Here is a 22965-nt window from a genome sequence, read left to right as displayed (position 1 = left end):
GGTTACTAATTCCAGTGCAGTTGAAAACTCGTGTAACTTTTGACTCCTCCAAATTTAGTTGGCTCTCGGTATCAGCAGGGGATTGGTTCCGGGACCAGGTGCATATCAGAGGGCATGGAGGCCCAGATCCCCTGTGTAACATGGCATAGATCAGTGCGTGCAGCCAGCCCTCCACACCTCCAGACTCCCAACCTGTTGAAAACAGAATAGAAAAAAGCTGGCCTTTCTTTCTGAAAGGTGTCAGGCAAGTACCTGTCTCCTTGGGGCCTCTTTCTGTTTCGGTTAAACATTACCTCTTCAGGGCCCTTCCCTGACCGTTTCCTCCATCGCATCTCGGTGTCTGACTGCTACCTGTGCAGCCGGAACCTGAGTTTGGGGTCAGCTGCACCCTGACGGCTCCACCGCCTGAGTCGGCTCAGTTTCCTTCATTCCCACTGCTTTGGATTCGGTTCCCATGTCAACAGGGTGTTGAGAGTACCTGTTGTGAAAAAGGAGTTTTCTAATGGGTGCCGCTTTTGTCACAGAACTTTTTCTAAGAAAAATAAAACTTAAATATTCCTCAGCTTGAAATCCATTCAAGTCCACGGTGAAGAGTAAGGAAATTTGTTCTTAGGATGTCTGAGATAAGGGAGCGAACACAAGCTTTGACTCTCACATGTGGGGTCCTGGTTTGTTCAGGATACTCTGCTGCTCCCAGAGCAGCTTAACTTTCTGCTTTTACCTTCAGAACTCAACTTTTCTAAAAGAGACTTTTGCTCATTAGAAAAAGAAAAAGGAAAACTGAAGTCGGTGTTCTACACCTGTGTTTTTCAACCACATGTCTGTGGATTACAGGTCTGTAGTCCACATACCACAGGGTGGTTAACTCTTCGTGGGCCCACACTGGACTGGCGGTTGAAACCACTGCTCTAGATTGTTTTGCCACAATAAATGACATTTGATAGAAACCATTAGGAAATTAATTCCTTCAGCTGGGATCTGTAAACTTCCTGCATCTCATTGTCAGTAATAGTAGGATACTACGGGTTTGTAAAACCCCAAACTGTATCAAAATCTTAACCTAGTTTTTAATTGTAAAATTCACACATGTATGTGGTTAACATTAAGTATATTATTTACATGCATGTGGTTAACATTAAATGTTATTATATACATTTATAATGTGTAACTACTTTCACAATTTTATAATAAAAGGTCAGTATTTATAATATGAACATTCCTCCATAGGTCACTATTATTATCCCTTGTTTATCTTTTCAGAAATTTTATTGCCTATAAGTCGCTTTAAAAAAAATTAGTTGTACTAAAATACGGTTCTGTATTCTTCTTTAACACTGTATTAGCAATGTTTCTTTATTGCAGTATGTAAACCTTGTTTTCCTCAGTGGCCATGTGCTACTCGATTATATGGATATAAGGTAACATATTCAGCCAAGACCTTGTTGATGGATTGTTGGATGAATTTTTGGCGCTATCTTTGTACTTATGTTGAAGTTGGCTTTTAAGCTTCTCTTAATTATTTGTAGTATGGCATAGAGGCTCAAAGATGGGCTGTGTCGTGTGCTCACTTCTAGCTCTATGACTGTGCTAATGACATGGTCCTTGCTACATGGTCCTTCCTTGCCGGTCCTTCCTTCCTGCGTTCACACCTCCGCCCACTGGTACCCCACCACTTTTCGAGGCAGTCTCCTTAGTGTGTTCCCCGCCACCCTCCACGGCCTCCCTGTCTCACTGGTTGTTAGCTACACCCCACACTCGGTTTCTGTGTTCTGACCTTTGTTTCTCAAGGCTGCCGGGCAGGTACCCATCTCCTTGAGCCTCTTTCTGTTTCAGTTGAAACGTTACCTCTTCAGGATCCTTCCCTGCCCATTTCTTTCATCGTATCTCATCGCATCTCTCAGTGTCTGAATGGTGCCTTCCATCAGGGTATATAAGGTCCACAGAGGAGGACTCTTCATCTAAGGCCTGACAGTTCACCCCATGCCCAGAACAGTCTGACACCTAGCACTCACTCTATGCCCACACAGTTTTTGGTTTTTTTGTTTGTTTGGATTTTTCCAAAGTTAGAAGTAGGGAGGCAGAAAGACAGACTCCCGCGTGTGCCAACTGGGATACACTCGGCATGCCCACCAGGGGATGATGCTCTGCCCACCTGGGCCGTTGCACCATTGCTGCTGGAGCCATTCTAGTGCCTGAGGCAGAGGCCATGGAGCCATCCACAGTGCCCAGGACTTGACTCCAATGAAGCCTTGGCTGCAGGAGGGGAAGAGAGAGAGAGGAAGGAGAGGGGAAAGGGTGGAGAAGCAGATGGGCACTTCTCCTGTGTGCCCTGACAGGGAAATGAACCCAGGATTTCCATATGCCAAGCTGATGCTCTACAGCTGAGCCAACCGGTCAGGGCTCCTACACGGTTTTGAATGACAAACACACACGCAGCTGGTGGCTGGTGGCTTATTAATGAATTAATCAGTATCATCCTAGGTACCAAGAAGTATAGCTTCTTATCGTTCTAATGCTTTATGCTTTTTACACTGTAGCCATTTTAGGCATGAAAACATGACTGTCCCATTTGGAATATGTTTCAGTCTTTTCCTAGAAATTTAAAAAGTTATTTGTTGAACACTTAGTGCCTTACTGTATGCTAGTCACTGTCCAGAGGAATTTACTCATTAACTCAATAACTCCTTAGTTGCAAGCTGTAATATTTGTGATTCATGACTTTGAGTTGCATCACCATTAATTCAGTGAGTCGTTTAATTTGGATTCAGTTGTGTGTGTGATCAGACAAACATCTAATGTATGAGTTCACCTGTTCTTCTCAGTGAACACTGAGCATGATCGAGATACATGGCTCTGCTATTCCTGCACCTTGTGTTATTTGTCATGCAAAGTATCACTTTTGTGTCTAGAGATAAATAAAAATTGTGCAACATGGCCACTGTGTTCAGCTGAGGACAGAGTGGTTAGTATCGACAATGGAGGAACAGTGGGTGCTTGGTCTTTCCACCAAGGCTGTGTGTGTGCCTCCAGCACAGAGCTTTCTTTTCCGAAGGGGAATTTTAACAGAAGGGTGTGATTTCCTTTTTTTTTCTTTTATGCACTCACTGACTTAGAATTTAACCTTTTCTGTAGTTATAATTCTAATTCTTTTTTTTTTTAATAAATTTTTATTAATGGTAATGGGATGACATTAATAAATCAGGGTACATATATTCAAAGAAAACATGTCTAGGTTATTTTGTCATCAAATTATGTTGCGTACCCCTTGCCCAAAGTCAGATTGTCCTCCGCCACCCTCTATCTAGTTCTCTGTGCCCCTCCCCCTCCCCCTAACTCTCTCCCTCCCTCCCTCCCATGTCCTCCCTCCCCCCACCCCTGGTAACCACCACACTCCTGTCCATGTCTCTTAGTCTCATTTTTATGTTCCACCAATGTATGGAATCATGTAGTTCTTGTTTTTTTCTGATTTACTTATTTCACTCCTTATAATGTTATCAAGTTCCCACCATTTTGCTGTAAATCATCTGATGTCATCATTTCTTATGGCTGAGTAGTATTCCATAGTGTATATGTGCCATATCTTCTTTATCCAGTCTTCTATTGAAGGGCTTTTTGGTTGTTTCCATGTCTTGGCCACTGTGAACAGTGCTGCAATGAACATGGGGCTACATGTGTCTTCACGTATCAATGTTTCTGAGGTTTTGGGGTATATACCCAGTAGAGGGATTGCTGGGTCATAAGGTAGTTCTATTTGCAGTTTTTTGAGGAACCACCATACTTTCCTCCATAATGGTTGTACTACTTTACAGTCCCACCAACAGTGAATGAGGGTTCCTTTTTCTCCACAGCCTCTCCAACATTTGCTATTACCCGTCTTGTTGATAATAGCTAATCTAACAGGGGTGAGATGGTATCTCATTGTAGTTTTGATTTGCATTTCTCTAATAACTAATGAAGCTGAGCATCTTTTCATATATCTGTTGGCCATTTGTATCTCTTCCTGGGAGAAGTGTCTGTTCATGTCCTCTTCCCATTTTTTTATGGGATTGTTTGTTTGTTTGTTGTTGAGTTTTATGAGTTCTTTGTAAATTTTGGATATTAGGCCCTTATCTGAGCTGTTGTTTGAAAATATCATTTCCCATTTAGTTGGCTTCTAATTCTTTTATATTGGTTTCTCATTTGATTCCTTTTGGAAAGGAGCAGATTTCATCCAGCAACATGGTCATTGTCAGATCGTAACTGTTACTTAAACTTCAGAATGCTTTGGGTGGTATTCCAGACGTTGAGGGTGAAAGTTGATGCTCTGTTACCTTTTGCAGTACTCACCTGTTCAGCTTCTTGCCGTTAATTAAAAGGTTCGGAACTTCCAAAGGTGATAGTATTGGAGACATTGCTTGGAAACTGCTACTATCAAGGTTGGCTTGAAACCTGGATGTGGCAGCCAGCCAGAAAGTCTCCTTCCACAGTGCACTGGGATGGGATTGCAGTGTCCTAACTGGATACATTTCCCTGTCCTTCGGTATCAACACACAGATGGCAGACCTTACTAGCTTTTTCAATATACAAATTGTCAAATATCTGCCAGGATTTAGAGAGTGGTTTAATGAATCTTCACAGCCTGTCAGCTGCATGTGGCCGGCCATCCTTGGTTCTACATCCCTGGCCCCTGCTCCCCTCCCATTGCATGTTTTAGATTTTACCGTATCTATAAATAAAGATCTTAATTTTGATATTGGTATCATAGTGAAATACTGGTTTACACGTCTCAGCCACCTTGTAAATTGCTGGAGAGAGAAGACAGTTCCCCACCCAGCTGGATGGAGTCCCTCGGTTACAACATTCTGGCCATTGGGCAAGGAAGAATGATAGCTCAGTGGACTTAATTTTATTGAAGGAAATGAAAAATTTTATCATATGAAGGGTCCTTTAAAAAGTCATTTGTGCTAGAGACATTTCAACCTAAAGTTGCCTCATGTTTATTTTATCCAGTTGCATGAATTAAAGGTTTGTTTGTTTTTTTAACTTTATATCTATAGGAATCCTATGAGGATGGTTGTGAGGATTATCCCACTCTACCAGAATATGTTCAGGATTTTTTGAATCATCTTACAGAGCAGCCTGGCAGTTTTGAAACTGAAATTGAACAGTTTGCAGACACCCTGAATGGCTGGGTTACAACAGATGATGCTTTGCAAGAACTTGTGGAACTAATCTATCAGCAGGTAGGTTGGCTGGGGGCACATGGTAGGCAGCAGGTGGCATCCTCAAAGTCCAAGGATGGCAGCTGTTCCTTCAGGGAGGCCAGCTGCTGTCCACCTGCCTCCACACCTGTTACCTCTGGAAACTTTTAAAGTCTCTGCCCTGAAATTCCTGTCGAGAGGGTCCCTGGCTGGAGCCGGACTGCAGACCCACTGTGTAGCCGTGGGTCACACGGGCAGCTGGGAGGAGCTTTGAGCATTCTTGGGGAAGGCTCCATTCATGTCATACCCTTTCGCCACCACTTTCTGGTTTTTGGGATCTGAAATTAACATTAAAAAGACTGCAGTATTTCCTCCTTGATGTTGAATAGTATGAGCATTATTGGGTAGAGGAGAAAGAGATCACGGGAGAACTTTCTTGCCTCATAAATGAACCCTTTAAAAACACACACACACACACAACACCATGTCTTAACATTTCTGTTTTTCTTTATTCACAATTTTCAAGGATGTATATATTAATTCCTTAAAAATCTAACGTCTAGATTGTTTCATGCAAAGTTCAGTTTTGATTTTTGCATATTGTCACTGACACATGAATGCTGTTTTAAAGGGGCAGGGAAATAGCACTGGACTTTTAAGGCAGGTAAGGTCACATAGGACCAAAAAGGGGTAGAACAGGGACCTAAATAGAACCTGCAGTGCCCCTGAAGTCGCTGCGGAATGAGCAGTGGAACGTGGACCGTGCGGCAGGGTGACTGATGGCAGGCAGACGGTGGTGGTATTTCGTCATCCAGTGTCTCATCGGGCTACATTTCCAGTTCTGGGTCGTTACTGGACTCCCTGCTATTACCTGGCCCAGTGATTTTCAACCTTTACGCGTTTATTTTTATTATTTATTGACTTTAGAGGGAGAGGAAGAGAGAGAGAGAGACATGGATTTGTTGTTCCACTTATTCATGCATTCATGGGTTGACTCTTGTATGTGCCCAGGGATCGAACCTGCAACCTTGGCTCATCAGGATGGCATTCTCACCAACAGAGCTACCGGGCCAGGGCTATTTTCAACTTTTTTCATCTCATGGCATGCATAAACTAATTACTAAGATTTTGTGGCACACTAAAAAATATATTTTTTGCCAATCTGACAAGAAAAATAGGTATAATTTTCATTCATTCACACCAGACAGCTGTTGTTTGGCAGCTGTATTGGCAGTTGTCATTATTTTATTTAAGGGTCTAGAGGAGAGGAGGTCGTGCCCCTGACTCAGTAGTCAGGTCGTGCATGTTTTGAACGTTCCTGTGGCACACTGGTTGAAAATCGCTGACCTAGCCAGTACTCGGGTCTCCAGAATTGCCTGAGATTTTAGGAAAATAGAACTGTTCTATTTGTCCTCATACCTACTTTCAGCCTCTAAATGGACTGAAAAAGAACATGAGAAAAGAAAATGGAAGAATCATACTTCTTAAACTTTCGGTTTCTCTCCTGTTGCGTTTTGGCTCTTCGGTAGGCTGCCCGACCACAGCTCCTTGGGAGTATCATTTTTGTATTTCAAGTCTTTTGTGGTATCAGATACACGTGTGTGGTGTCAGGAGAAGCCAGTCTTTCTTCCTTGATGAGAGTATACAGGGTCCAGGTGAGCAAGGAAATAACTAGAAACAAAAAGCTCTAATAATGCCTGACCAGTGGTGGCGCAGGGGATAGAATGTCAGCCTGAAACACTGGGGTGACTGGTTTGAAACCCAAGGTCACCAGTCCCGATTCAGGTCAAGGCACTTATGAGAGGCAGTCAGTGTACAGTTAAGTGAAGCATCGAGTTGGTGCTTCCTTTCTTCCTCCTCCCTTTGCCATTTCTTTCCCTTCCTGTCTCTTCTCTCTCAAAAATAAAAATAAATCCCATAATTATAAAGTACTTAATCATGCCAAGTAATGCTGAAATCCATTGCTATTTCCCCGCCCTCTTAAAACAGCATTCATGTGTCAGTGACAATATGCAATAGACCCAACATAGGGTCAGAAGGACATCAAGGCACTTGTTAGATCCAGACTCTGGTTAACTACCTTTGTGACCTTGGCTGAGGTCCTTAACTTCTTAATGTGTATTTTTCTTACCTAACATTTGGTAGTGAGCTATGTTCTCTGTTATTTAAAAACTACAGTGAAAGTTAAACTTCATGAGTACTGCTTTGGCTGTATCGTACAGTTTGATATGTAGTGTTTTCTCACTGCCTTATATTTTTAAATGGCTTATCTGGGTTAATGTCCACATTACTCCAAGTGTTTCTGGGCATTAAGTGTTTGTTAATCACTCACACCAGGCACCATTAATCGCCTCTTTAGGGATCAGGAAACGGAAGCTCAGGGAGGTTTCAGTGATGTCCAGAGTCACAGAGCACAAGGCCTGAGCATCTCGTTCTGGACCACCCGACACGAGAGGTGGTGCCCTGCTGTCACTGTGGGCGTCGCAGTTCAGTAGTTTGGCAGATGCCCTTATTCATAACTGGCCCTGTGCCCCTAAGTGCATGCACATGTTTTGTGCAAAACTGGGTTCGTGCAAAGACATACCATCTCTGCTTTCTGGTCACGTCCGGTAAGGGAGGGGGAGAGCTTGCCATAAACATCGTTCTCTGTATGTGTTCTGTTTCTCGGTGTGCGGTTGGGAGGGAGAGTTCACTACTTTCCGTAGGCCCAGCAATTATAAAAGACTTGCACGTTTTCTTTTCAATATGGTTGTTTGGGGGAATGGAAATGTTTTTTTCCTCCATAGAATGTTGCTGCTTGCAATAATGATGACGTGTCTGTGTCATACACAATTTTTCTTTTTGAAAGGCCACATCTATTCCAAATTTCTCCTACATGGGAGCTCGCCTGTGTAATTACCTGTCCCATCATCTGACAATTAGCTCACAGAGTGGCAACTTCCGCCAATTGCTACTTCAAAGGTCAGTGTGAATAAATGAAATTAAAGGTGCACTACTTCTGAAGGTCCTAGAATTTGCCTGTTTCTTGTTTTTCCTTTTTTTCCAAAGAGTGTACGTTATAGAAAGTTGCAGGCCATTCTTATTTGTGTAGTATTCAAAGTTTACAGTTCTTCATCAGTCTTTTTTTGTAATGGTCTCTGCCTTTGGTTTTGTACTTAGAAACACCTTCCCTTTCCCGAGTTCTTAAAAATGATTACTTGTATATTTCTTTGTACTTTGTACTTGGGTTTCTAGCAAGGATATAATGTATTTATTGCCACATGTTTAGCCAGTTTTTCTTACAGCACTTTTTTTTTCTTTTTGTGTGTGTGTGTATTTTTCTGAAGTTGGAAGCGGGGAGGCAGACAGATTCCCGCATGCGCCCGACCAGGATCCACCTGGCATGCCCACCAGGGGGGCGATGTTCTGCTCATCCGGGGCGTTGCTCTGTTGCAACCAGAGCCATTCTAGCGCCTGAGGCAGAGGCCATAGAGCCATCCCCAGCGCCTGGGCCAACTTTGCTCCAATGGAGCCTTGGCTGCTGGAGGGGAAGAGAGAGACAGAGAGGAAGGAGAGGGGGAGGGGTGGAGAAGCAGATGGGTACCTCTCCTCTGTGCCCTGACCGGGAACCGAACCCAAGACTCCTGCACGCCAGGCCGACGCTCTACCACTGAGCCAACCGGCCAGGGCCTCTTTGCTAGTCTTGCATGCTTATTTTCTCCAGTGAACCTCAGAATCAGCATGTGAAATTATACAAATCTTATTTATTAGCTATTTTTGGGATGGCATTGAATTCATAAACCAATTTAGGGGAAGTAATTATAATTTGAGTCTTTTTATTCAATAACAAAGTTGTCTTTGAGTTTATTATTGTTTGCACAATAGTTCTTTAAAGATACTTTTAATAGTTCAGAATATTTCATCACAAGGTTACACTGCACAGGAACGGAATCAAGCTTCCAGAAGTAGCCTCAGAGACACCTGAAAGCAAGTGTTAGATGCAGGTGTACTCACATACATGCGGACGAGACCCCTTGTGCTGCTGACAAGGCTGGCTGGGCATTTGGGGGACACAGAGCAAAGATGGGTTCCTGTCTCTTCACACCAAAATACGTTTGAGATAAATTGAAGATTTAAATAAAAGTGAAACAGTAAATAAAAGGAGGAAAACTGGCCAACAAAAATCTTAGGTTCTTCTTTTGAAGAGCAAGAGAGAAGCTTATGGAAATAATGGCTTTCATTCATGAACAGTTTTGGTTGCTTTCTGAAATAATTTTTTTAAAAACACAATTTGCCAACCTTAATACCACCTTACTAATAAAGATAAGGAAAATAATATTTAACACCAAAATGGTAAACATTTGAAGCCCATTTAAACAAATCCAGGTTAGTAGCAGCTGACACCATAGTGCACTGATGCAGATGGTGCCAGCCTATGGTGGTCATTATAGAAACCTGGTAGGACCCACGTGTCAGCAAAGCTCCAAGAGGGTGGTTCTTTTTGTTATTGGTGAGGCAGACGGGCCCAGTGGGGTGGGGCGTGTAAGTTACTTGATCCCTGCAGTCTCTGTTGGAAATGGAGACCAAATTAATTGCTTTCTCTGTGTCTATTCAATTGGGGACTTTCCCCTTACTTCTCTAATTTATATAATGGAAATTACAAGGATAGTGGGTTTAATAAGAATTAATTTTATTTTCAGCTTATTTGGATTCTGTGTATTTTTAAAAATCTGTTTCAAGGTTCACATACTCAGAGTAGAGCATTTTACAGAGATAGTTCAGGTAAAGCCTATGTTGTTTAAACTTATTACTCTTTGATCTGATAGGTTAATTTTCAACTCTTTTTATCAGTTTCTTAAAACTTAGGCATCTTCGTGTGAAAAGATGGTGCAAGGTCTGGTGTCCACAGCAGACAGGAATTTTTATTGTTGGAAGTCAGGGAATTGGTGTGTTGTACTTGTCTCTGTGTTTGTGGACAACTGGACCGACAAATGGTTATCTTGTTGGACTATTTAAAAAGCAAAGCAATGAGAGCTGACACCAGGCTTGTCTTACTAGGTGTCGGACCGAGTACGAGCTGAGAGATGAGGCCGCGAAGGGGGACGAAGCGACCAGAAAGCGGTTCCACGCGTTCGTGCTCTTTCTAGGGGAGCTTTTCCTTAACCTGGAGGTGAGGAGACTTCTCTTTGTTCAGTGAAACTTGAGAACAAATTGATCTCAATGAGGAATGTATTTACCTGATTCATTTACAGCATTAAAAGTGAAATGGAAGGGAAAGAAAAGAATGTCTCAGGGTCCACTCATGGTGGTGTCTCTAAAGGAACACCTGGCTGCCCGTCTGTGGGCACGGTGCTGGAAAGTAATTTCTGAGCACGTGAAAAAGGTGTTCCATGTTTTAAATGTGGACATTCGGATAGTGACTGAAAAGCAACTTGACCTACAGAGCATGAAGCTTTGAGTGAAGAGGGGAGAGACCAGAGTTTCTATTGTTTTCACCAATTCATCCAGATTAGTTTTGGTCTTGCTTTATATATATTCAGCCTTTGAGTAGCGAGTTTTTTGTTACCCCTTTGGGTGAGGACGTACATGAACGTTTGTACTACTCAAAGGGTTAATCTTGCATATAAAATGCATTTGTACAAAGTGTGCAGCTAAGGTTTCTTAAGTTGGCATATTTGAATATATGCCTGTTAGGAGGCAACTCAAGTGCTTGTGATATACTTTGCAATGGATTTGTTTTTTAACTCGTCTCTGATAAAGGTTTATCTTCTTAAACCTTGAATTGAGGACTTAGTACCATAAATATCACTGAAAGCACCTGAATTCACTATCAGGTGTATGTCAGTGCATCTAAACATCCACATCCAATCTAGTGCCTACTTACCATCCCCCCCCCTTTTTTTTTTTGTATTTTTCTGAAGCTGGAAACGGGGAGAAGCAGTCAGACAGTCTCCGGCATGCGCCCGACCGGGATCCACCCGGCACGCCCACCAGGGGGCGATGCTCTGCCCCTCTGGGGCGTCGCTCTGCTGTGACCAGAGCCACTCTAGCGCCTGGGGCAGAGGCCAAGGAGCCATCCCCAGCGCCCGGGCCATCTTTGCTCCAATGGAGCCTCGCTGCGGTAGGGGAAGAGAGAGACAGAGAGGAAGGAGAGGGGGAGGGGTGGAGAAGCAAATGGGCGCTTCTCCTGTATGCCCTGGCCGGGAATCGAACCCGGGACTTCTGCATGCCAGGCCGACGCTCTACCACTGAGCCAACTGGCCAGGGCCACCATCCCTTTTTATCACAGGGGGCTTGCTTTTTTCTTCTTTTCCAAGTGAGAGGAGGGGAGGGAGAGATAGATTGCATGTGTGCCCCACCGGGGTCCACTCAGCAACCCCTGTCTGGAGCCAGTGCTCTGCCCACCTGCAGCCATGTTCAGGGGGGCTTAATTTTTTTTAAATTTCATGTCTTAATCCATTTCGGTTGGTTGGATAAGCCAGAATACATAAGAGCACCCATGTAAAATGTGCCTCGAGCGGCTAGCCATTGTAGGAGTGCGGCCGCGGTCCTCTTTGGAAGGGTCAGCGCTGTGTGGGGAGTGGGAAGGTCAATCCTGATCCAGCCCGAGCGCCCAGACATGGACCTCGTGCTCGTGCTCATGCTCGTTCAAAGTCAGAGCATTTGTAAACAGTGTAAAAAGCAGAGTAGACTGCCGTGCATTCTCAAAAAAGGTGGTAGCTTAATAGACTGGACGTGTCCTCCTGAAGCAGTGACATTCAAGGAGGCTGACGTAATCTGGGCCACGTGTTACGTGATAAATGAAAAAGTTTATCTACAGTGTACTAGTTTTATGAGAAGTCTTAGTTACATGTGAGGCAAGTACTTTTGTGAAGGTATCACTGTGTGTGCCTGTAATTTTGGTATTAATGTAAAATACCAGCACTTGCTTAGGCCATTTCTAGTATATCTGTATTTTGGCATAGTTGCTTTTTATTTTCTTTTATCACAAAAGATCAAAGGAACAAACGGACAGGTGACGAGAGCAGATATTCTTCAGGTTGGTCTCCGGGAGTTGCTGAACGCCCTCTTTTCTAACCCTGTGGATGATAACCTAATTTGTGCAGTAAAGTTACTGAAGGTAGGTTTTACTTACTTTTCATAAAGTGGGACCGTTGTACCCCTTTAATGTGTAACTTGGAGAGAGGGAAACTGTGTAGTTCACTCACACATGAACTCAACATATTATTACTTTAAGTTAAATATTGACATTTTACTCTGCTCCCGAATTTAAATATTGGACAAGCTGTATATATGTATGTGATGTAAGAGCCACATTTGAAAAGTGAAAAATGGGAATCCTTCCCTCTGCCCCTTCCATCCCGTGTCTGTCAGTGTGCTCTTGTGAGCACGCTCTCTCTGATGTCGGTGTGCTCTCGTGAGCACGCTCTCTCTCTTTCTCTTGTGGCGTGCATCTCTACCACCGCCCGAGAGCTCGGGTGATGACATGGTCCAGATGTCCTTCTTGCTGCAGTAGCTTCCCGTGCACGTCGTTTGTCCACGCTGTCGTTGAACAGTGGGTTATTTGCAGTTTAGTCTCTGCCACGCTGTCAGTGATCTTTCGTGTCTTTACATGTGCAGTTGTTTTTATAGCTTAAATTCCTGCACAAAGGTTTAGGGGATCAGAGAGTGTGTAGGCTCTAATTTGATAAGTACAGATGCTACTTGACTTAGGATGGGCTTATGTCCCACTAAACCCTTGTAAGCTGAAAATATTGTAAGTTGAAAACGTAGTTAATATACCTAACCTACCAAACAGCAGAGCTTAGCCCAGCCTACCTTAGATGGCTCGGGACACTTAGATTAGGATACAGTGGGCAGGACCTCTAATGCATGGAAACACTGTAGAGCAGGGGTAGTCAACCTTTTTATACCTACCGCCCACTTGTATCTCTGTTAGTAGTAAAATTTTCTAACCACCCACCGGTTCCACAGTAATGGTGATTTATAAAGTAGGGAAGTAACGTTACTTTATAAAATTTATAAAGCAGAGTTACAGCAAGTTAAAGCATATAATAATAATTACTTACCGAGTACTTTATGTTGGATTTTCACTGTTTGGCAGAATAAATCTTTATAAAATAACTTACTATAGTTAAATCTTTTTATTTATACTTTGGTTGCTCCGCTACCGCCCACCATGAAAGCTGGAACGCCCACTAGTGGGCAGTAGGGGTTAGGTTGACTACCACTGCTGTAGAGTATCAGTTGTTTACTCCTGATTACCTACCTGCCTGGGGGCTCTAGCTCTCAGCCACGGCCCAGCATCCTGAGGATCTCGGGACATTTCACCAGCCTGGACAAAGAGCAAAGTTCAGAGTAGTTTCTCCCAAATGCTTACTGCTTTCGAACCTTTGTAAAGGTAAAATATTGTAAGTCTGACTGTCATAAGTTGGGGACATTCTGTAATGCCAAATTTCCCTTCCAAACACTCAACCAGAGTGCATTCCCACAGCAGTGAATGGGCACACCTCTTCCCCATGCATGTCCTTATCGGGGACGGATGCCATCCATGTTGGGTTTGGTCTTGCAGTAGGTGAGAGTAAATATGAAAGCCTCATTTTAGTATGCACTTTACTGACGTCTAGTGAAGTTAAGCATTTCTTTATGTTTGCTAGGCATATTTTTAGTTTCTGTGAGTTACCTGTTTATATCTTTAACTCATTTTTTCCCAATGAGTTGGTATTTGTTTTCATTCGAAGCTCCAATATTTACTGCACTTTGTTTCAAGAAGTGACATTAAAATTTTTGAGCCAGTGTTAGTCATGCAGGCCATGCCTACCATAGTCATTGACACAGAATACTATGATTGAAGTTCTGCTATAGTTCATTAGTTTCTCTCAGTCAAGAACAACATAGAAGGTATTGAGATACCTGAATGTTAGATGGTAGAGAACAAATATTTAACTTGTTTACAGAATGCTTGAAGTGCTTCTATTATATTTTTAGAATATCCATGCTTTAATTCTTTATTTTACTGATACCTGCCTTTTTTAGTTGACAGGGTCTGTTTTGGAAGATGCGTGGAAGGAGAAAGGAAAGACGGACATGGAAGAGATTATTCAGAGGATTGAGAACGTTGTCCTGGACGCGCACTGTAGCAGGTGGGAGCAGGCAGGGACAGCCAGAGAGCCCATGTCCTCGCTGTATTTCTGGGTGGTGTTTTTTTAATTAGCTGTAAGCTGTACTTCATTGGAGTAATTACACGCGTTTTCTTTAAAGGTACAATCCAGTGGCTTCTGCTCACCTCGCCACTTTTCTTCAATTATTCAATACATATTTGGGTGAAGTACTTACTATAAGCCCAGTGGGAAGCATACAGATGTTTGCAGCATGACCACTACCTTTAAGGACCACATGGTTAATTACATAGGACAGATTTCTAGGCTTTTTTATTTTTTTATTTTTTAAGGTAAATCTGTGTTATAGGCAATGTCTAGAAAAGTAAAGCAATGGATGTACGTGTTAAATTGGTGAAACAGGAGCTGCAGTGTTTCAGGGCCTGACAGCACTTCCGGGGGGTATACTCTAACCCCTTCTTTGGCTCTCATCTGCAGAGACGTCAAGCAGATGCTCTTGAAGCTTGTGGAGCTCCGGTCAAGTAACTGGGGAAGAGTCCACGCGACCTCAACATACAGAGAAGCGACTCCTGAAAATGATCCTAACTATTTTATGGTATACCAGTGTTGACTTTTTTTGTTCTTTTTGAGACAGAGACAGAGAGACAGGGACAGACAGGAAGGGAGAGAAATGAGAAGCATCAGTTCTTTGTTGTGGCACCTTAGTTGTTCATTGATTGCTTTTGCATATGTGCCTTGACCGGAGGGACTGCAGTGGAATAAGTGACCCCTTTCTTAAGCCAGTGACCTTGGACTCAAGCTGGTGAGCCTTGCTCAAACCAGATGAGCCCGCACTCAAGCTGGCGACCTCGAGGTTGTGAACCTGGGTCCTCCGCGTCCCAGTCCGACGCCACTGCCTGGTCAGGCTGCCAGTGTTTACTTTTTAAATGTTGCTTGTTGCTTGAATTCAGTTGGGGAATTTATAGATGAGTTACATACAGCTGTTCCCAGACTGCCACTGGCTTAGGGTCACAGGCAGTGAGCAGAGCAGGCACACAGAACCGTGGAGTCCTCCCATGACAGGCTGGACTAGAGAACCGTCTCCAGACTTGCTCTTGGGTATATGTAGGGATTCCAGGAAATGGTTCTTCAAAGGAATTGATAGCAAAGGCCTGCATCTCAGCCTGTTACGTTTATGTTGCCATAGAGTAAATAAAATAACAACAACGGTTACCAAGCCAACGATGCCCAAAGCTCCTGATGTCAGCAAATATAAAGCAGCTATGGGGGAATTTCTCCCACCATCCCAGGCTTGGAAATTCTCAGAGGAAAGCATGGTGGGGAGGGGAGAACCTCCACTAAAAACGAGCTGACGCTGAGTCACGCCGCCAGCAGGTCAGCTCGCCGTGAGGGTGACCAACAGTGGGCACAGTCTTAGAACAAGAACTCGAGATAATAGAATGAAACCTGAAAACCACAGGCTTCCCAATGCCATGAAAGTGGCCACCAGGCAGCAGGTCTCTGCCTGGTCTCGCGTTGCGTGACCAGTGCAGGCGACAACGTCAGCCATGCTTCGCTGAGAGTGTGCTGTTAACCAGTTCTGACCTTACCGCATACTTTTATCGCTTTGTTTCATCCTAGAACGAGCCGACATTTTATACATCTGATGGGGTCCCATTCACTGCGGCTGATCCAGGTATGTTGTTGCCTCACAGCCATTCCCCCATTTTTGGTAAAACTATACCGTCACCAACACTAAATTGTGGCTTTTCGAAGGGCTCACGTCACTCTAAAATGCAGGGGCAAGGCTTGCCTCGTGTAGAATCACCAGGTGGAAGGTGTGGCTCTGTGGAGCATGGTGTCACCCTCACAAGGAAGGGTTGGAAGAACCCCTCAGTTAACTGCAACTGTTTTCAGTTTGAATTCCCTCTACTATTTTGTTTTTGTACTCTGAACTGTCCAGTGATTAGACTGGAACGGAAAGATGTTTCTAATACAATACATAGCAGTTTTCATTAATATGGGCTAGTACTTGCAGATAAGAATTACGATTTCCATTAATACTTGCTGAGTCAAAGATAATTAGAACCTAAATCTGTGCATGCCTCCTCTTCCTGAGAAGGGCATTTATAGAAGCATTGCTTTCATTGTAATAAATGGACTGTGGTGTGAGCAGGAGAGAAATTCTTCCCATTGGTACAGATGACGACCAGCGTATGGTCAGTGTGTTCCCGTTTGTTCCCCTGGATAGCAGGCCCTGACTGTCTTTGCCTGTAGCCCAGGAGCCAGAAAGGAGGACTGGTTACTTAACTTCCAACTCTAAATTATGAAACATTCAAAAAGTATAGAAACCACAGAAAACTGACCTGTTGACTCACGGCCAAAAAAACCCCAGTCACGATACAACCAAGGTCATTTTGCCATATTACTAGACAGGTCTTTGTAATAAAACCAAGTCCTCCACATACTACCAAACCACTCTCCCCTATCACTGATCCCTGGCCAAGTTCAGTTGTGCCATTCCTGCTCTCCCGGACGTAATTGCTGTCCCAGGTTTGTGCTATTGAGCTGTCTTTACTTCATACATGTCTGAACTACTGGACTGTCCCAGTATTAACCCAGATGGTATCACACTGCACACAGCCTTCTGCAACTTACTTTTATTCAGTATTATGTTTAGTATTTTTCTATGTTGAGATACATATATAGCTTTGGTTTATTTCAAATGCTAAATAAGTGCTCGCTTCAGCAGCACATATACAAATGCTAAGTAATACTCCTTGCAGACTAAAGCCAGTTTGTAGCCCTTGCTGTGGGTGGTCGGGTGGTTCACACGTGTCCCTGCAGACAGTGCTGCACACTCCTCACACCCTTGTGTACTTGCAGGAGTTTCTTTAGGGTGAGGAGGTCAAACTGTCACATTTCAGGCTGTTTGCATCTTCTCACTAAATGCTATTAGACTGGTCACCAGAGGGATTGTACTGCTTTTATTTCCAGCCTTGGAGGGTCCCTGTTTCTTATCCTTGGCAACACTTATTGTTGCCAGACCTCATCTTTGTCAGTCTGATTGTGTGAAATTTTGAATTTTTATTTTCCTACTAATGACACTGAATTTCTTTTCTTTTTATTGAACTTTTTATTTCTTCCTTTGAGAATAGACTGTATATGTTCTTCACCCCTATTTCTGTTGGCTCATTTGTCTAATTTGATTTGTAATTCCTTGCACAGCCTAGAAGGTGATCTTTCTGTAGTTCGATTTTCTCAATATGTGCTGTCTTTCCGTTTGTCTTAGCGTATAGAAGCTTTGAGTTTAATGTAAACTAAATTATGTCTTGTGTGTGCTCTCTCTTAGTCTATCATCAAGTTCCATTTTCTCCTGTAAATCTGTTTTTTTTTTTCCTTTGTATTTTTCTGAAGCTGGAAACGGGGAGAGACAGTCAGACAGACTCCCGCATGCGCCCGACCGGGATCCACCCGGCACGCCCACCAGGAGCGATGCTCTGCCCACCAGGGGGCGATGCTGTGCCCCTCTGGGGCGTTGCTCTGTCGCGACCAGAGCCACTCTAGCGCCTGAGGCAGAGGCCAAGGAGCCATCCCTAGCACCCAGGCCATCTTTTGCTCCAATGGAGCCTTGGCTGCAGAAGGGGAAGAGAGAGGCAGAGAGGAAGGGGGGGGGGGTGGAGAAGCAAATGGGCGCTTCTCCTATGTGCCCTGACCGGAAATCGAACCCGGGTCCCCCGCACGCCAGGCCGACGCTGTACCGCTGAGCCAACCGGCAGGGGCTCAATACCACTTCTTAATTAGTCTGACTTTGCTGTAAATTTTGCTATCTCATGAGGCAGATTTCCCTCCTTCCCATATTCTTTGAAGTTACTTTGATTCCTTTTGGGTCTTTGTTCTTCTTCTGTGTCTGATCTGTTTTCCTATCATTTGTTCTGTTCACACTTTTTTTCTCAATCACTTGAAGTTAGTATATTATATCCCTTTATAACTGCTCTAGTGTTTGAGTGCCCTATTGTTTTTCTTCATGAAACTTGTGGATTGAATTATAGGAGCATCTATCCAAAGTGGATATTATATATATTTGCTTCTGCTGCGAGCCACAAGGTTAACAGTGGCTTGGAGCAAATTTTTATTTTTTTGTCTTGGGGTTTTTTATGTGGGTGATACAAATTTGAGCTGCAGGCCCATTGTTACAAACTCTCGGGGGAACCAGAGTACTTCTGTCCGTACTCCAGAGCCAGGCAGACCCAACCAAACCTCTTTGCCACTAAGGTGTTTTGCATTTTGGGTTTTATCCTGGTCCATCTTTCTTCTGCGATATCAGCCCTTTGAGAATGTCCTGGGTTTGTGCAAAGGAAGATGAGTGTGGGGCATGTACACTCCCCTCTTCCTGTTTCAGTAGTCCCAACACCCTTCTTTCTGATTTGTGGGTTTTAAAATTCAAGCCCTTTTGTTACCACATGGCCTCCCAGCCTCTGGGCTGCAGTAATCACGTGTGGCTTGGTTTCCTTCCTGTTCCAGTCCTCGGGTAATTTGATGTTTTTCTGACCTCATCTGTATTTTTAAAAGAATATTTGTCTTGCCAGTTCCCTCAAGTATTTGTTGCAGGAAGGTTTTATAGTTAAAATGGTCTTCAAATTGCCAAAGCTGAGTGTCAGAATATCGCTAATCCTTTACGCTGGAATTAATGTTTTAAAGAAACTGACAATCTTGGGAAAACATGGTTTTACCCAGTCAAATATTAATTAACTTCTTGAAATTTGAGGTAGCTGTTAACAAATTAATTTTAAGCTAACCAGTGTTAATTAATATGCTGATCCAGGCAGACATGCTAAGAGACTCCGTAACTGTGCCTACAGTAGCTGGCAGAAGGAGACCTGCACTGCCTGGGAGAGCCCCATGGGGGGAAGGTGGCGCAGCTGACTCCCGCTGTTCCGAGGACAGGGAGGAAGAGAAAGTGCCCATGCTTGACCTCTGTCAGGGCAGCCGCCTCTGGTTGAGGAGCATGGACCACTGGCTGTCACCTGCCAACTGGATAGACAGCTCGCTTCACCTCCCTGGGGAGGACACCTGGGCCGGAGTGAGGATGTTTGACGGAACCCCCTCCCTGTGGAAGGAGAACGAGAACAGAGGAACCATGTCCTTCCCTAGCGAACAGTGAGGCCTGACTTCTGTCTGAGGGAGAACACGGGTCGACAGGAACCGGCACGCACAGGCTATGGCGTGCACGCCAGTGTTCTCACAGCGGCCTTCATATCCACCTTACACTTAGAGGAATATCTATATACAATTAAGATTTATGAGCATACAGGGGGGCAAAAGCAGGCTAGTTAAAATACAAGTTTTATAAAAGCTATTCTTGCCTGACCTGTGGTGGCGCAGTGGATAAAGCATCGATCTGGGATGCTGAGGTTGCTGGTTCGAAACCCTGGGCTTGCCTGGTCAAGGCACATATGGGAGTTGATGCTTCCTGCTCCTCCCCTGTTCTATCTCTTTCCTACCCCCCTCCTCTAAAAGTGAATAAATAAAATCTAAAAAAATAAAATGGACAAGATTTCTAAAAAAAAAAGCTATTCTTAAATGTGTAATTAAACTTAACAGATAAATATAGATTTCTGCTAATTAAACTCTGGGTCATCTTAAAAGCCATAATAAAATTTCTTAGGAAAAACTGACTATTTAATATGCATTTTTTCAATATTTAAATTTTTTTTCTCTTTTTTGTAGATTACCAAGAGAAATATCAAGAGTTACTTGAAAGAGAAGACTTTTTTCCAGATTATGAAGAAAACGGAACAGATTTATCAGGGGCTAGTGATCCGTAAGTTCTCTTTAGCTGCTAGCTTCATTTGTGGAATTTCTGTGATAACAGCTTATAGATAGTTTAGAATAGAACAAAGTAAATAAAGAATGTGTATTTTGATTTGATAGTGTTACAGTGAATATATGTAGTACTTATTTACCAAAAAATTCCAGATAATCATGTTGGAAAACACACAAACTGTAATTTTTAAAATTTATAGTTGGGAAAACTATTAAAATGTAGTATACTCAAGCATAATTAGTTTTTTAAAAATACATTCTATTACTATACCTAAGACTAAGTAGCTCTAAAACTGTAAGATCTTGGGCAAGTTCTGTGCCTGTTTCTCCATCTATCAAATAGGAAGAGTCACACCCCTACGTCAGGTTTTCTGAGAACTAAGTGAGAATACATAAGTGCTCTGGCACATAGCAGAAGGTTCAAATCTTATCTGTTAAGGATAGATTAAGATTAAAGAAAGCAGATTACTGTATAGAAATGTTTAGACTGAAGGGAAGATGTAAGTTACAGTCCTATTCTCATATTTCAGTTTGTTTACCTGCCATTCTTGGTAATAAAAGGAATTTTTATTCTATTTCTCACTCCTTATGAAATTTAACGACATCCTGTTATAGAAGGATGAGACACTTGTGAGGGTTAGTCCCAGCTCTGTTAACAGCTCATAGGAATTTGGACGGGCTGCTTGTGTTCTCTCCCTAAGTAGCAGGAGGAGTAAATTAAGTCTGTGACTTCAGTTTTTCTTATATACCTTCTCTAAAGTGTGTTGTGGATTAAAAAAAAAGTGAACCACTGTTAATTCTTTTATCTAGTAACATTTTAATTATAAGTCCATTTGAAATCTTCTAATATAATGCTGCCATACTTTTATAAACTAGTTTAATAGGAAAAAATACAGGGATGTAAGGACCTGAGCATCTTGCTATGAAAGTCTGATTCCAAATATATTATGATTAAGTTGTCATTGCAGGAATGCCATTTTTGACATTAAATAGACATAAAATATTAATGCATCATTAGAGGGGGATGCTATGTCTGAAATGATGTTTTAAATAGTGTTATTGTTAGGATAAACTAAAGTTAGGATATTAATATCACTCTTTGAGTCCCCAACTTTATATGTAAAACTTTTGAATTAACTTACAGATTATATTTGGTTAAAGAATTTAATGTATGTCTAAAAATCTAACAGAATCTTAACTTCAAACACAAGGGACTGAGAAGCTACTGTAAAATTTGACACACCATATTAAGCATTTGTTGTCTGAGTACTGATATTTAATGTAATTCTAAACAGTGCCTGCATTCTAGTATAACTCAGTGTAGGAAAAGTACATCTGTTATTCTTTCTTATGGCTTAGCATCTTTGGCATTTTCTGCATTGAAAAACATTAAACTTATGAGTTATCTTTGCTTCTTTAACAGATACTTGGATGATATTGATGATGAGATGGACCCAGAAATAGAAGAAGCTTATGAAAAGTTTTGTTTGGAATCAGAGCGTAAGCGAAAACAGTAAAGTTAAATTTCAACCTGTCAGTTTTATAAAGCAGTTTAGATTATGGTGGTTCAGCAGAACACAGGAAAGCAAGAAAATGTGTCACACTTATACCAAATTAAGGATGTTGAGTTATGTTACTAATGTATGCAACTTTAATTTTGTTTAACACTATCTGCCAAAATAAACTTTATTCCCTATAACTTAAAATGTGTATATATATATAAAATAGTTTATTATGTACAGTTAATTCCACTGTTTTGGCTGCAATAAAATAAATTTTGAAATAAAGGAAATGTTGGAAGTAAATTTTGCTAGCTGGTTAGAAGCTTATCCTTTCAATTCAGCTTTTCTTGAGGGAAAGGTCTTGGTCTGGAAATACATATTACCACAAAAAGGTAGCACCCTTTTCTTAGATATGAGTCTATAGCTTTCATTTAGTTTTACATTTAGTGTCTCCGTGAATTGGGTTTCAAATATGAATCATGATTGTAAAAATCTGTGGCACTAAAGTCTTAGAATATATCATTAATGGATTTGCATATTCAGATGTTACTTGATACCAAGGGCTTTTAAAATGTCATTTAAAAAAAAAAACTCCCAGCTAAACAACCAAGATTCTTCACTAAGAATTTATTGTAATTCTAAATTGTTCAATTTTTTTCACCGAACCTCATTACCCAAAGCTTAGGACATTCTTCTGCTTTATTTATATGGCTTTCTTATTTTTATTTGGTAGCATGAGTTGCATTGACTTTTTTACTAGAGAATTTTGCTAGATCTTTGTCATTCAAGTTTTCATCTGCTTTATAATTGATACACCTTGAGGATCACTTTTCTAATACTTTTACTATAATGTGGTACCACCTCAGTCCTATTTTTACCTAATGTCAAAACTCTTTTTCTGACTAACTAAAAGTGAAACTTATGTACAAAAGGATTGCTTGTAAATATGCATGTAAATAGTTCTGTTAATAACCCACTGTTTTACATTTGGTACACCTGTGTCTGCTACTCCAGTTAGCTTTCTCACTTTTCTGCTTGTTTGTTCAGTCTGGATTAAAATTAGACTTTGAAAATAAAGTTGAAATAGTTTTGTTTTTTCTAAGTTTTTGGAGTGGTATACTGGTATTTTAAAGAATTTGTCTTGAACTTATTTATGACATAAAAATTATGGTGTGAAATCAAAATATATATTAGGATAGAAGTTACTCTATTCAGTGTCTGTTCAATAAGAATTCAACTCAGTCTAGTTGGAAAAACTAGCAAATGTAAAACATTAACTTTTAGATTCTGTATTGTAAAAGGTGAGACAAAAGTAGGTTTATAGTTCATATAGAAAATAATTCAGTCATTAATAAATAATAACACAAACTAACTATTTCA

The 22965-nt window shown here is 41.9% G+C and overlaps 1 protein-coding gene across 3 annotated transcripts in view; it reads left to right on the top strand.

The window, feature by feature from the left end:
- PAIP1 (poly(A) binding protein interacting protein 1) overlaps positions 1 to 22688 on the top strand; it is a 28747-nt gene extending 6059 nt beyond the window's left edge. For all 3 annotated transcript variants that reach the window (XM_066240620.1, XM_066240618.1, XM_066240619.1), the window contains exons 3-11: positions 5037 to 5222; positions 8029 to 8141; positions 10218 to 10329; positions 12154 to 12279; positions 14196 to 14302; positions 14756 to 14873; positions 15899 to 15953; positions 19988 to 20081; positions 21507 to 22688. In XM_066240620.1, coding sequence (XP_066096717.1) covers positions 5037 to 5222; positions 8029 to 8141; positions 10218 to 10329; positions 12154 to 12279; positions 14196 to 14302; positions 14756 to 14873; positions 15899 to 15953; positions 19988 to 20081; positions 21507 to 21600 — 1005 coding nt within the window. In that variant the 3' untranslated portion in view covers positions 21601 to 22688. The remainder of the gene's footprint in view (positions 1 to 5036; positions 5223 to 8028; positions 8142 to 10217; positions 10330 to 12153; positions 12280 to 14195; positions 14303 to 14755; positions 14874 to 15898; positions 15954 to 19987; positions 20082 to 21506) is intronic.
- Positions 22689 to 22965: the final 277 nt, after the last annotated feature.

This window comes from Saccopteryx bilineata, chromosome 1 (genome assembly GCF_036850765.1).
Source record: "Saccopteryx bilineata isolate mSacBil1 chromosome 1, mSacBil1_pri_phased_curated, whole genome shotgun sequence".
Classification (NCBI taxonomy): Eukaryota; Metazoa; Chordata; class Mammalia; order Chiroptera; family Emballonuridae; genus Saccopteryx; species Saccopteryx bilineata.
The sequence above is the reverse complement of the archived record's forward strand: the minus strand, read 5'-3'. Positions and strand labels throughout refer to the sequence as shown.